Raw genomic sequence first — 13,473 nt, forward strand, 5'->3', positions numbered from 1 at the left:
CTTGCAGGCGGTCTCCTTGGCCTTCGCCAGTGTAGTGTCCACCGAGGCCGAGGCGATCGCTTGGCCCTTGCTCTCGTCCTTCACAGCTTCAGACAGCCGGTCTCAGCGTCGTCCTTAACGCTTGTCCCGCTCTCGTCCGCGACCTCGACAACAGTGTCGTCTTTATCCGTGAGGTTGGCATCCTCGGCGTCATCGGCAAGATTGTCGTTCTTGTCCGCATCACTTTCGATAACAGCCTTAGCTTCTACCTCCACTTCGACTGAGGGCTCCTCCTTTGCCGCCTCCTTTGCAGTGTCGTTGATAGAAGCGTCGGTCGGGGGCACCTCCGTTGACGGCTTCTCGAGAGAGGTGTCGGCTGTTTGCTCCTCTAACCGCCCCGTCTCGGTGACGACGACCGAGCCGACCACAGTCGCGGCATCCTCGACTGCCTCTACAGGTGTTACTGCAGTCGACTTCTCCGGGTCTGCCAAGTCCTCGGTGGCCTTGGTTGAGGTTTCTGCCGTGGGCGAGGGAGCTGCAGCGGCGACAGCCACGTCGTCGGCGGCGTCCTCAGCGTGTTCCGGCGCCTCAGTGGCAGTCACACGTGCGTCCTTGACATCGCTCGTGATCTTGGCATCCGTGGCGTCGTTGGTATGGTTCTCATCATATGCAGGTGGGGAGTCGTTTTCCTTGATCTCCGCGATCTCATCTTCCATTGGCGTGTAACCAACTGGTGCAGAGACGGGGCCATCGGTCGATGGCGCCTGGATGTGGACGATAGGTGTTTGCATGACTGGCGAGGATATCGAGGCATCGCCATCGCTAAGCTTGGTGCGTATTTGCGGCGTCGGCTTACTCCCACCCCCAGATCCTGAGGTAGGAAACTTGAAGCTACGGTCAAGGCGACCGTCTGATTCGGGCCTGGGACTGCGGGATCGCTGCTGCGTAATCGGCACGCCTGAGTCCGACTCCCCCTCCTTGCCTTCGGACCCTGCACGCTGATAACGTGTGTCGAAAGAGCCTTGTCGCGAAGACGGGCTCATGGCGGGTCCAGTGTTACTCATGCGAGCAATGGTTTCCGGACTTGGTGAACGGATCTCGGGGTGCTCGCGCACTGGTGACCCAGATCCACTGATAGGTAGAGATGAGCGTTTCAAATCGGACGGACGGCGGAACGGCGCAGGCCCAGAATTGGAATCCCGTGGGGTCGCTGGAGAAGGAAGGAGGTAGTTGGCGATGGGGACGAGGCTGATATCAGCTTACGCTTGGCGCCGTTCGCAGAAGACTCACCGCCTCTCAGCTGCGACAGCAAGGAGCCAGCTCGGGCTGACCACAGGCAGATTGGCCGCGACAGCCTTTTCGTACACCTCATCTATGTGCCCGCCACGCCCAGAGTCGTCTCCGCCCACCAGTGCTGATGAGCAAACAAAGTGTGTCGTTGCGGTAGAAATATGGGGTGCCTCACGCGCCCCGATATCGCTCAGGCAGGTGCGCAACTGGGACAGGAGGGTGGCAGGCTGAATGGAGCCGAAAGTTGGGTAAAGACCGGTGAGGTTGCTGGACGTCAGCTGATGCCCCGACCAAGACCTACTCCATGGTGTGCGTACGAACACGGATCACATTGGAGGGGAAAGTACCAGCAGTTGTTTTGCTAGAGATGAGCTAGCCTCGTGGCGGGATTGAGTAACTCACAGGACGAGCTGGAAGGTGTATTCTTCGCCACTTTGCAGGCCTCCGGTTTTCCACTCGGTTTTCTCACCGCTGCTGCCAAAGTCCCCACCAACGCGCCCCCACCGCTGACCGTTGCGATACATCTCAAGGCTGCGGAAGGTCGCGCTCCCAAGCTGAAGCTTGCTCCACTCTAGAGCGACACTTGTCTGTGTAACGTTGAGTATGCTGAGCTCGGGCTTGACGGGTGCGCTGGTGCCGAACGCGTCCAGAATAGACTCCTGCAGCTGTCCAAATGCACTTTGCGCCGCGCGCTCAGCTTCGAGGTCACGAGTGACTGTGATCGTGAGAATGGAGCCTGGGCCAAGAGGCGGCTCGTTAGGTGAAGGCTCGGGAATGAGGAGGGATGGGAACTCGAGGAGGTGTGAGTTGGGCCCCAAGAGGATGGCCTTCAAGTTAGCTGACACGTACCCAGTAACTTACCATTCCGGCATCGAGCTTGCCAAGAGTGAACGTGACTGAGAGATTAGCTTAGCAGCTGCCTTCGACGCGACTTGACGCGTCACTACTCACACTTCTCCATCTTGTTCTGCTTTGACGGGTTTGCGCCCGCGCGCAATCTCGCCGCCATGGTTATGAGTGTCCTCGGCGTGGGTGGAGTACCACGCGCCGTGATCAGAAGGCCAGCAGAGGGGGAAGGATGGTCGGGCGCGGAGACGAGAATGAGGATGCTGCGACGTTGGGCGATTCAGTTCGCCTCGACGTGTCATGTTGCCACGTGTTCAGATCTCCCACGACTCCCTCCGATCCCTCCTTGATTCCTGCCCCACTTTCTAAGTGTCCTTCGGCAGAGCTTTTCTCTCTAGGCCTGTCTCTTGATCTCTTTGATCTTCGATCAACTGAGTGGCTGCGAAACGATGTGAAGAGCTTTTACGGCGCACTCAGTTTTTCTGAGGGCAGTTATCGAGGCAGAGTCAGGTCCCCGCAACTTGGCTCCAGGCTCACCAGGCTTCTGCACAATATTCATGGGATCCACGGAATGGCCAATGGACTCAGCTGGTGTGGAGATCTGGAGATCACGCGCAGGACCATGGTGCGGAGGAGCGGCATCATCAAGAGCGCTTTGAGGGTGGTTCCCACACACCATTGGGGTCGATGAAGGGGACAGTGCCGTCATGGGGAACGTCGGTGACCGGCCTCGTCGGCACAAGGGGTTCGGTTTGTGTTCGCTATTCCGTGCAGGACGGGGGGAGGCGTACAGGGGAAAGAGGGGGGAAATGGACGGTGCCAATTGCGTGGAGCATCATGACAACAAGCGAGCATCTCATGACCGAGCGCAGTGGTCTTACACAATGCGGCGGTGACCGCTCTATTCGGGGCAGCGTGGGCGACGCTGACCGCATCGGTGGGCGAGGCCAGAGGGGGCAGCCAGGGGTTTGTGGCCGGCTCGGGGATTACGGGTGTTTGCGCACGATCGAGAGAGAATTGGATACCCACGCCTCGGGCACAAATGATGGTGGTGGCGGACCTCAATACGGCGGCTGGCGCGCCCAACGACTGGTGGTTGCGCTGCGAACAGTGGAATCGATCACTGTAACAGCCGGACACCGTCCACACCGTGTCCTCTCCCGTAGACAAACACATCCCAACAGCTCATCATCTTGCAGGTCTGCTACGGCAATGCGCCCTACACGCTGGGCCACGGCGATGTGCGGCGACCAGGTGAGGCCACCTACCATCGTCCACGCCTTAACCCTTCTCTGATTCTCTAAACGTCTCATTGTCATCTTGTCTTGACAAGAGTTTCCTCCCTGCTCTGATAGCGACTTCAACTATATCACAGCTACTCCGACTTGGCACTGGCTTGTTCGACCGTTGAGCGTGTCCTGCGTCGCGCGTCGGTGGCCTCCATGGTGACGTTGAGCAGAGCAAAACATCTTGTACATACGAACGAGCGATACATGATTCAATTGATGCCGATGAAAGGACACGTACACAGCACCATGGTCACTGAACCGCGGGTCGTGGCCTCGTGGCCTCGTGGGAGGAGGGGGGTTACGCGGGTTGGCTAGGGTTGTGAATTTTGAAGAATGAGCGGGGGCAAAGTTGGTTTAAGACCGGGGGTATGGGCGTTGAGGTGAGGGTCACGGGTGGCGGCACGGTCAAACCTGGCGACGACGAGGGCAGCGGCGGCGGGCCCGGACTGGGGCGCTCACCTGCCCAGCTGCCCAGCCGCCAACCCCGTACCCGTACCCCCCGCCAGCAAACCCCCCGCCAGCAAACCAACCAACCGAAAGGGTTCCGACGGGCGCACGTCGTCCACCCCCACCACCACCGCTCCAACACCATTCTCACCATCTTCATCACCATCACTACCCTCGTCGTCGTCGTTGCATCCATCGACCCACACGGGAGTCTTCTCTCCCCACCCCCTTTTCGCCCAAGTCCGACCATACCACATCCCACCTTGACCACCCTTCCCATCCCATCCGTGTCCGAGCCTTCACCTTCCCGCCCCCCCCGGGCTCACCCAGGCCATCCGCGGACGCTCGTCGGCCACGCAAGCGCTCGTCGTCGCGATCCATCCAACATTGCTTGTTTGGTGAGTAAAAGAGCAATATCAATCGCGTCATCTGGGAGGTGCATGTCACTTTCACCTCGGAACCTCTCCATCACATCCCAAGTCCTTCATGCGAGCCTCCTTCCTTGCTCTGAAAGCATCCATCCTCGCTTTCCTTTGCATACACTCCCCGCGCTCATCTCGTCACTTTGGCCTGTCTCCTCATCGCTGCCCGCCGCCGTTCGGATGAATGTCCGATAGTCCTTTGAATTCCATTTCATTACCCACCAAGACGCGTCCAAAGTCAATCGCTGATCCCACTCAGATAGTTACACCGTGGTCGACTCGCTACATCTTCAGCTATCATAATGCAGTCTGAGGAGTCGTCACCAGAGCCTCAATATCGCCCGTCCGTGGGTGCAGGTCATTCAAACAATGTGCATGCGGGGAATCATGGCTCCGCACAGTCGAGCGGCCTGCCAACAGTAAGTCGTCCCCACACCACACAAGCTGACCTTTCTAGCCCCGCCAGATCATCCTGAAGCCGCCCAAGGTGCCATCTGAAGATGACCTGACGCCGGAGCCATCAGATGTGGATGATGCAGAGGGCGAGGAGGAGGTTGATGGCAGTGAAGCAATGGTGAGGGAAGGCAGCCGCACAATGATGCTCATGAACAGGGCACCGCGCCGGCTTCCAACCTGGACAGCGAGTCGGACGAGCAGTCGGAGGACGAGTTCGATGACGATGATGGAGATGATGACCCCGACTTTGGCGCAAGCAAGAAGCCAAAGGGCAAGGGGCCTCCCAAGCTCAAGAAGTGTACGTGTACTGACTGTCTGAAGAAGCTGACGATGCCAGCCACAGTCGGCCTTTTCCCATCAGCTGTCCGTCGCACTGGGTCCGACTCATCGGACGAGGACTACGCCGCTAAGTCGCACAAGAAGAAGTTCCTTCAGCGATCTGGTGCTCAGTCGCGCGGTACAGCAACCCCCGACACCAGCTTCGGAGCCTCTGACGACGGCTCCTCCTGGCGCCGCGGCGCGGCTCGCAAAGTCGTCACGTATAACGAGGCCAATGTCGATTACGGACTTGACAGTGACGGCGATGACGACATGTTCTACGGGCGCGAGGCACCCATAGGTGCGATCATGCCGCACGACTCTCGCTAACTGCTCAGAGAATGGCGTTGCCGCCGACGAGATCGACCTTGTCCTCTCCCATAGCCGCGACGAGGATCGCAAGAATGACGAGGCAGATGATCCTCAGACCAACTTGCGATTCCACATCAAATGGAAGGGCTACAGTCACATCCACAACACCGATGAACTGTACTCGTTCCTCAAAGGGTACAAGGGCTTCAAGAAGGTGGAAAACTACATTCAGAAGGTCTGGCAGGTCGAGCAAGCATATCACAACCCGGCACCAGACGCCAAGTGGAAGCCCACGCACGAGGATCTCGAGCAGTACGAAATCGACCGGGAACGCATCCGCGAGACGCAGGAGAGCTACAAGACTGTGGAACGTGTTGTTGGGGAGAAGGAGGAAATGCGTGATGGCCAGCGCGTAACACTCTTCTTTTGCAAGTGGACGAATCTTCACTACGCCGAGTGCACCTGGGAATGTGAGTTTGTTTCACGAGACCTCACAATTGACGCTCAGCCTATGATGAGATCAAGGACCAAGCTCAGGAGGCCATCGCCGAATACCATGAACGTATGGCCCGCCCCACCGTCCCCGCACGTTCAGCCAATTACCCGATTTACTCGCGACCCGCTTATCAGAAGATCGCTGAGGACCCCGAGTACCTGCAGTCGTGCGGCCAGCTCAAGCCTTTCCAACTCACAGGTTTAAACTGGCTTGCTTACTTGTGGTGCAAGGGCGGTCACGGTGGCATGCTGGCGGACGAAATGGGTCTGGGCAAGACTGTCCAGTCTGTCAGCTTCCTGTCCTATCTCTTCCACACTCAGAAACAGTATGGCCCCTTTTTGGTTGTCGTGCCCCTTTCAACGATCAATGCCTGGCAGATGCAGTTCCGCACCTGGGCGCCGGACCTCAACGTCATCATGTACATGGGCTCGGCCGCATCGCGTGAGATGATCCGCCAGACTGAGTTTGGCCCGCCAAAGAACCTCAAGTTCAACGTGCTCCTCACGACGTATGAGTTCATCCTCAAGGACCGGGCCGATCTTCAGCAGATCAAGTGGCAGGCGCTTGAAGTCGACGAGGCACACCGTCTCAAGAACAGTGACTCGCAACTCTACGACGCATTGCAGAGCTTTTCCACAGGATTCCGCCTTCTTATCACCGGCACCCCGCTCCAGAACAACGTCAAGGGTAAGTCTGAAAGGTGAGACATGTTGCTAATTCCAGAACTTCTCGCTCTTTTGCATTTCATCGAGCCAGAGCAGTTCCAGCTGGCAAATGACTTCGAGCTTGGCGATGCAGAGCAGGAGCACAAGATCAAGGCACTTAACTCGCAATTGGAGACTCTCATGCTGCGTCGCCTCAAGAAGGATGTCGTGAAAGAGCTGCCCACCAAATCGGAGTCGATTCTGCGTGTTGAGATGTCGGGTCTTCAGCAGCACTACTACAAGAGTACGGCCTGCGGCTGATCACAGCTGACAACCAGACATCCTCACGAAAAACTTCGCCGTTCTGAGTAAGGGCGGCACGCAGAGCGTTTCTCTCATGAACGTCGCGATGGAGCTCAAAAAGGCTGCCAACCACCCGTACCTTTTCGATGGCGCCGAGGACCGCACTAAGCCGGTGCATGAACAGCTCCGTGGCTTGGTGATGAACTCTGGCAAGATGGTTCTTCTGGACAAACTTCTGGCTCGCCTCAAGACAGACGGGCACCGAGTTCTGATCTTCAGCCAGATGGTTCGCCTGCTCGACATCATTTCGGACTACATGGCGGCGCGTGGCTACGTTCACCAGCGATTGGACGGCACTGTCCCCAGCGACGTGCGCAAGAAGAGTATCGAGCATTTCAACGCGCCTGGCTCGCCTGACTTTGCCTTCCTTTTGTCGACTCGTGCCGGAGGTCTTGGCATCAACCTCGAAACGGCTGATACAGTCATTATCTTCGACAGCGATTACAATCCCCAGAATGATTTGCAGGCGATGGCACGCGCGCATCGTATCGGTCAGACCCGCCACGTCAACATTTACCGTTTCGTTACCAAGGGGACAATTGAGGAGGACATTCTCGAACGCGCGAAGCGTAAGATGATCCTTGAGTATGCGAGTGCGTGCTTTCTACAACTGCAAGGACAAGGGATGCTGACGAGACAGTCATTAATCAGACGGACACAAGCGGTGGCCACATCAACGGAACATCAACTCCCAAAGAGAAGAATGGAGACTTCTCGAAAGAGGAGCTGGCCGCCATCCTGAAATTTGGTGCGAAGTCAATGTTCCAGTCTGATGAGACCACGCAGAACGAGAAGCTTGACGCCATGGACCTGGACGATATTCTCACCAAGGCCGACAACTTCGATACGGAGGCAGCGGCCGCGCCAGCAGGAACATCTTCCGGTGGTGAGGCGTTCTTGGCCCAGTTCGCTGCCATCCAGGACGTAAAGAACGACGCCGACGACTTGAGTTGGGATGACATTATCCCCGTTGACGAGCGCGTCAAGATGGATGAGGAGGAGAGCCGGGCTTTGCAAGCTGAGGAATTGGGTACACGCAAGCGAGCAGCCGCTCGCGCTCCTGGAGCGTACGAGGGCATGGACGAGGCGGAACCCGAGCTCCGTGACAGCAAGGCCCCTTCCCCCTCAGAACGCAAGACTAAAGTCACTGGCCCTCGGAAGAGCAATGCTCAAAGGGCAATTGAACTTAAGGGTGAGTGAGTGTCTCCGTCTCGCACTTACCCGCAGACCGTGATCTTCGCGTCCTCATCCGAGGCTTGCAAAAGTGGGGCCCGATCCGCACTCGGTATGACACCATCGTCGAGGAGGCCAAGCTGGTGTCCAAGAATCGTGTTGTGATCATCCAAACGTGCGACGACATCCTCAACCAGGCTGAGGAGGCGGTGGCTTCTCACAAGAACGAACTGCGCGCGATGCAGGAACGAGGGGAGACAATCTCGTCCTCGTTGAGGCAGAAGGCCATCCTTTTCACCTTCCGCGGCATCCAGGGTATCAATGCCGAGACCGTTGTCGCCCGCCACTATGAACTCAAAGCATTAGTGGAGCATTTCAAGCGTGTGGAAGATGTGGACAACTACGCTATTCCGCACGACAACCTTAAGCCCACCATGAACTGGAGCGTGGAGTGGGGACCCAAGGACGACGCGCGCCTCCTCATCGGCATCTGGAGGTACGGGTTTGGGGCGTGGGAAAGCATTAAGTCGGTGCGTAAATCGAAAATGGGATTGTGCGGATTCTGACCACCCAGGACCCTCACCTTCAATTGCAAGACATGATTTTCCTTGAAGATCCCAAAATGAAGGACCCGGGGGCTCCCAAGGCCGGTATTCCCGGACCGATCCACCTTGTTCGCCGAGGCGACTACCTCTGTGGTATTATCAGGGAATACGAGGAGAACCGTCGCATGCTTATCGAGCAGCAGGCGGTTATCGCGAACATGCCCGTTAAGGAAGGGTTCGGGTACGACCACCCACCCCTCCCCTCCGCCTCGGCCGCGCCGTTTAAGCACTCGTCGGCCACACCGTCGGCTTCCAAGAGTGTCGGCGGCGGCGGCGGCGGGAGCAGCGTTGGTGGCGCTGGCACTGATAAGGGAAAGCGACGCAAGACGCCGGAGTACACCGACTCTGAGGACGACGAGAGCTACGACTCCATGGACGAAGACGCTGTTAAGGAGTTGTTGAGGCCAGCAAAGAAGCACTTGGTACGCATCAGTCCGATCTCAGAGCTTACATTCTCCAGAAGAAGCTCAAATCTGGTACAGAAAGCCTATCTCGCGAGGAGAAGATCGCCGCGTTGAAGGAGTGCGTGGCCGGCATCGGCTCCCGAATCGACGAGATCGTTGCCGAGAAGGCGTCGCAGGGGCAAGACGGCAATAAGTGGCGTAAACACTGCTGGGTGTAGGTCGCTCCTGGAGCACATGCCTGTGGAGACTGTGCTGATACTGCAGATTCGCCTCCTTTTTCTGGCCTCGACAGGGCGTCAACTACCAAAAGCTCATGGACATCCACTCGAAACTGGCCAAGGAGACAAGTCCAGCGCCAAAGAAGGCGAAGCGAAAGGGAGAAGCAGCCGAGGGCGGAGGAAAGAAGCGTGTCAAGAAGGAGATGGACTAGGGGAAGGGTTGAAGGGATGGGGGTCACAGCGATACCGTACACTGGCTACGTATCTTCTGCCTCATCCGCTGTTGCAGTATTGGATGTGGACCGTTCGGCAGACTTGTTTCTTTGCACAGTATGCACGCTACGCGCAGTCTGGAGATAGGAGGGAGTGAATCACATGCAAGAGAATAGAGTCCGCTTTCGGCGATGGGTTGCCGGATATTGCGTTGAACACCGCCTCCGGCGATCAGCCAACAGGTAGACAGCCCACCCACATTCCACACTTCCACTCGCCGCACGCCACCCAGCTTCTCTCCTCTTCCCATTCTTCTTCCAGTCTCACATTTTGTCAATTGCATCCTCGCCGTATACTCGTCGCACGGATGGGCTCCAAGTATACAGGCGACTCTTCTCTCAGCGCGTCCCAGCCTCCCGCTGCCCCTCCCCGCCGCGTCAAAGGCAAGAGAACACGCACAGGCAAGTTCGGGCTTATCCGATTTCGGCGCGCACTCGTACTGATGCCATCTGCAGGGTGCCTCACTTGCCGAGCTCGCAAAGTATGTGTTGTCACCTTGCTTCGCATCTCCTACCCCGTGCGTCCCCCCACTGACCCTCAGGTCAAATGCGACGAACAGCCGGGCACGTGTGCCAATTGTGAGCGCGTGTGCCTCGCTTGCAAGTGGCCTGAGGTCCGCAACGTGCTCCAGGAGCGTTCCGCAGTCGCTGCGGCGTCGAGAACGTCGATAACTCCCAAGGCGGAGCTAAGTCCCCAGCTTCCACCATCCTGTACGTCCTACCACGTAGCATCAGAGTTAATCCCGCAGCTGGGCCCGTCCGTCGCAATCGACAGGCAGCGTGTATTCCGTGCCGCACCGCTCGCGCGAGATGCACGCAAGACCACCCCTCATGTGCGCGATGTAGGGAGCAGGGAATCGCCTGCGGATACGCGGCTCTCTCTCAAGGGCCAGGTGCGACGCCGAGTAGTGTGGACGAGTCACCCAGCGAGGCAGATCACGAACCATGGAGAGGCCACACCAGTCTGTACGTCTGCGGCTGCAGGCAAAGAGCTGATACCTCCCAGCGTTCACGGTATCCCGCGTCCAATCGTTGACCGACATGTTGAGGCGTTCTTTATTCACGTCTACCCCGTGCAAGGGAATGCTGTCGTGCACCGGGGCACGCTGATGCGCGACATTGCCGAGGGAACATCGTCACATAAGGTGGTTCTCGCCATCTGCGCCGTGGCGTCGCGCTTTGTTGACGTCACGGGGACGCCAAGAGCGACGCCCCAGCTGACGCCGCTAACGGGCTCACCGGAGGCCAATCGCTGGGCTGCCGACGCCAAAGCCGACATCATCAACTCGGACATGAGCATTGAAAACATCACCGCCGCCCTCATCTTAGCAAAGCACGATATCTACTCGGGGCGTTTCGGCCAGGCATTCGTGTTGGCTGCTCTTGCGACCCGAATGGCCCTAGCTCTGTCGCTCCATCGCGAGATGCCGGCTGAGGCAGACGTCCCTCGAGCAGAGCGTGAGACCCGGCGCCGGCTCATGTACTCTTGCTATTCTCTCGACCGCACCATGTCTACAGGAGTACCGGAGTTCCTATGTGTGCCTGCCCATCTGCTTCATGTCCGCCTTCCTTGCGCTGAGCAGAATTTCAACCTCGGTATCGAATCCGACACACCCATTCCCAACTTGGAAGACCCGGGTGCGGACGATTTTGCGCCATCACTGCTGGATGAGGTTGGCATGTTTGGTCAGCATGTGCGCCTTCTGAATATACGAGCCAACATCCTCCGCGTTGTCCGCAACCGGCGAGAGTCCGACCTGCCGCCGTGGGATCCCTCGTCGCTGTTCGCAATGGCCAAACACAAGCTGAAGGCCTGGTTTGACTCGCTTCCGCCCCAGTTCCAGTTGGAGCCGGAAACGGTTTTCACTCGGCAGTTTCAAAACGAGCTCACGCCGCTCACTATGCTACATGTGTGGTACAACATCAACGTCGCCGAACTCACCCGCATATCAATGCCCGGGTTCACAGAGTCGCTTCCTGCCGAGCTTCTGGCAAGTGCGCCGCAGGAGTGGGTTCATGAGACTCGCGACCAGTGCGTCACACACGCTCGCCTAGTTGCACACACCCTTCGACACATCGCTAGCCTGGTCGACATGGATACGCTCGTCTTTGGCGACCAGTCCCTCCCAATCTGCGTGTACGAGAGCGCCCGCGTGAGACTGCAATACGTTTTCTTGCTACCGCACGAGCGGCAGCCAGCTGAGCTCGAGGAGCTTACATCCGATGTGGCCGTTATGACAACTTTTATTGAGCGGATGGGGAGATATTTCCAGAACTCCAAGTTCCTGGTGAGTGCTCTTCTGTGAATGGAGCTGAAGCGTAGCTTCGTGAGATGCGCAAGATGCTGCGTCGCCATGGTCTAGATCTCGGGAGTGATCTCTCCGAGCCGTCGCAGCCGGGCAGCCCAGGCGCACAGGACCCGTGGTCGCGCCGCGTGCGCACACTGCGAGAGCATGCGCCACGCCGGCCGCCGCCCCCGATGCCAACTCACGCACATTCCTTTCCACCTCTGCAGCACGCACACGTCGCCACGAGTCACAGACATCATCACTCGCAGGCTGGGTCGCTACCGACGCCGGCACCCACTGACGCACCGGGTAGTGATCACCTGCAACCCGCCGCACCGGCACTTTACCCCGGCCCTGGTGCGGACAGTGGCATCTGGAACCACAATAGCCACAACAGTGGTCACCCTGATGAGGTTGCGGCCCTTCTTGGTGAGCTAGGTCAGGCGCAGGCCATGGGAGGTATAGGTGGCATGGTCGGCGGTGGAGGCATGGGCAGCGGCTCGCTCATGGACATGTTTGCCGACTGGGTCGCGACTGGCTATGACGCGGGCGGTATGGGCATGAACGGCGTCGTGTAGATCCCTACGGCGTAGCCATGCTTTGAACGCTAGACATACGATACACACACCATCTGTACCGACACCCATAATGTAGCTATGCATTGTACTGAGGAGCCCCTGGGGTGCATGAGGGGCATCATGATTATACGACTATTTCCGCACCTCACGGTCACGTTACGCGCTCCAGGCGTGAGTGACGAGTGAGTGTCAGCACGAGGCACGTCTGTGGCGTCAATTCGCATAGAAGTACTGCCATAGTATCTTTGATGCCTCCCAGCAGGGTTTACCCAGAAGTCGCTCTTACACCTGCACCATCGTTCATGCAACTGCTCAGCTTGGGCCATCATCATGAGTTTGGGATCGCTAGTGTCTCTCGAAATACACGGAAACCCGGCTTTTGTCGTAGAGGTGGGTAATGCCGATGGTGCTGATGTTTATCTTGCTGCTCCTAAATCGTCTCGTCCTCGCATACGTCCTCGCGGGGCACGGCTTCCACCTACACATTATTCATATATCTCCCTCATACTGGGCCGTCCTTTCTCGCGACTCTCACCCTATCCTCCCCACATTAGTATGCCCTAATCTTTCTGTCGTTTACGAACGCCCTCCGGTTGCACCTCGCCCTTACCACCGTGGGTAGGACTGATGGGGTGAGGCATCCCAGCGCCGATATATACCGACCACAGAGTTGGCAAAACCATCGGCGAGATGGCCGAGCGGTCTAAGGCGCTGTGTTAAGGAGCTCTCAAGCTTCCGCAGTCTTCGGACGTGGGTTCGAATCCCACTCTCGTCAATAGAGGATTCAGTTCCTCAGCCTACTCTTTTGATCACGACCAGCCGAGTCGTGAGCAGAAATTTCGGTTCCGTCTCCAGGTGAAAGTTGCTGCACGAGGGCGACTGATTGTGAGCTTCGCACACAACGACCGCAGAGCATTTCGGCGGTGATTAGACATCCGTAAACGTATGTAGATCAGTCAGTGTTGCACGGTCAAAACCCGCCGGTCTAGATATCCAGGCGGGGTGTTAGTTCATCCCGAACTAGCTACACAAATGCTACTCGCAACGCGTGCATTGCTTTCGAAAAGATTTTC

The 13,473-nt window shown here is 57.7% G+C and overlaps 4 protein-coding genes across 4 annotated transcripts; 3 read left to right on the forward strand and 1 right to left on the reverse strand.

Moving 5' to 3' along the window:
• Positions 1-80: 80 nt before the first annotated feature.
• On the reverse strand, positions 81-2,278 carry COLE_06910 (uncharacterized protein; the record flags this gene model as incomplete). Its single annotated transcript, XM_018427207.2, has 6 exons — positions 81-1,227; positions 1,270-1,536; positions 1,571-1,630; positions 1,672-2,096; positions 2,131-2,165; positions 2,221-2,278. The coding sequence occupies 6 exons, from the start codon at positions 2,276-2,278 to the stop codon at positions 81-83; spliced, it is 1,992 nt and encodes a 663-aa protein (XP_018280002.1).
• Positions 2,279-2,802: 524 nt separating this feature from the next.
• COLE_06911 (uncharacterized protein) lies at positions 2,803-3,411 on the forward strand (the record flags this gene model as incomplete). Its single annotated transcript, XM_018427208.2, has 1 exon — positions 2,803-3,411. The coding sequence occupies one exon, from the start codon at positions 2,803-2,805 to the stop codon at positions 3,409-3,411; it is 609 nt and encodes a 202-aa protein (XP_018280001.1).
• A 1,164-nt stretch (positions 3,412-4,575) lies between these two features.
• COLE_06912 (uncharacterized protein) lies at positions 4,576-9,474 on the forward strand (the record flags this gene model as incomplete). The annotated part of the gene is made up of 14 exons (XM_018425287.1): positions 4,576-4,620; positions 4,675-4,692; positions 4,740-4,847; positions 4,886-5,027; positions 5,067-5,348; positions 5,386-5,829; positions 5,868-6,542; positions 6,579-6,803; positions 6,838-7,455; positions 7,503-8,054; positions 8,090-8,565; positions 8,610-9,062; positions 9,101-9,258; positions 9,309-9,474. 14 exons carry the CDS (start codon positions 4,576-4,578, stop codon positions 9,472-9,474), a joined length of 4,362 nt encoding a protein of 1,453 aa, XP_018279999.1.
• A 368-nt stretch (positions 9,475-9,842) lies between these two features.
• COLE_06913 (uncharacterized protein) lies at positions 9,843-12,400 on the forward strand (the record flags this gene model as incomplete). The annotated part of the gene is made up of 6 exons (XM_018422742.2): positions 9,843-9,936; positions 9,991-10,016; positions 10,077-10,245; positions 10,284-10,500; positions 10,541-11,822; positions 11,858-12,400. The coding sequence occupies 6 exons, from the start codon at positions 9,843-9,845 to the stop codon at positions 12,398-12,400; spliced, it is 2,331 nt and encodes a 776-aa protein (XP_018279998.1).
• Positions 12,401-13,473: the final 1,073 nt, after the last annotated feature.

Source organism: Cutaneotrichosporon oleaginosum (assembly GCF_008065305.1).
Source record: "Cutaneotrichosporon oleaginosum strain ATCC 20508 chromosome Unknown ATCC20508_contig06, whole genome shotgun sequence".
Taxonomy (NCBI): domain Eukaryota; kingdom Fungi; phylum Basidiomycota; class Tremellomycetes; order Trichosporonales; family Trichosporonaceae; genus Cutaneotrichosporon; species Cutaneotrichosporon oleaginosum.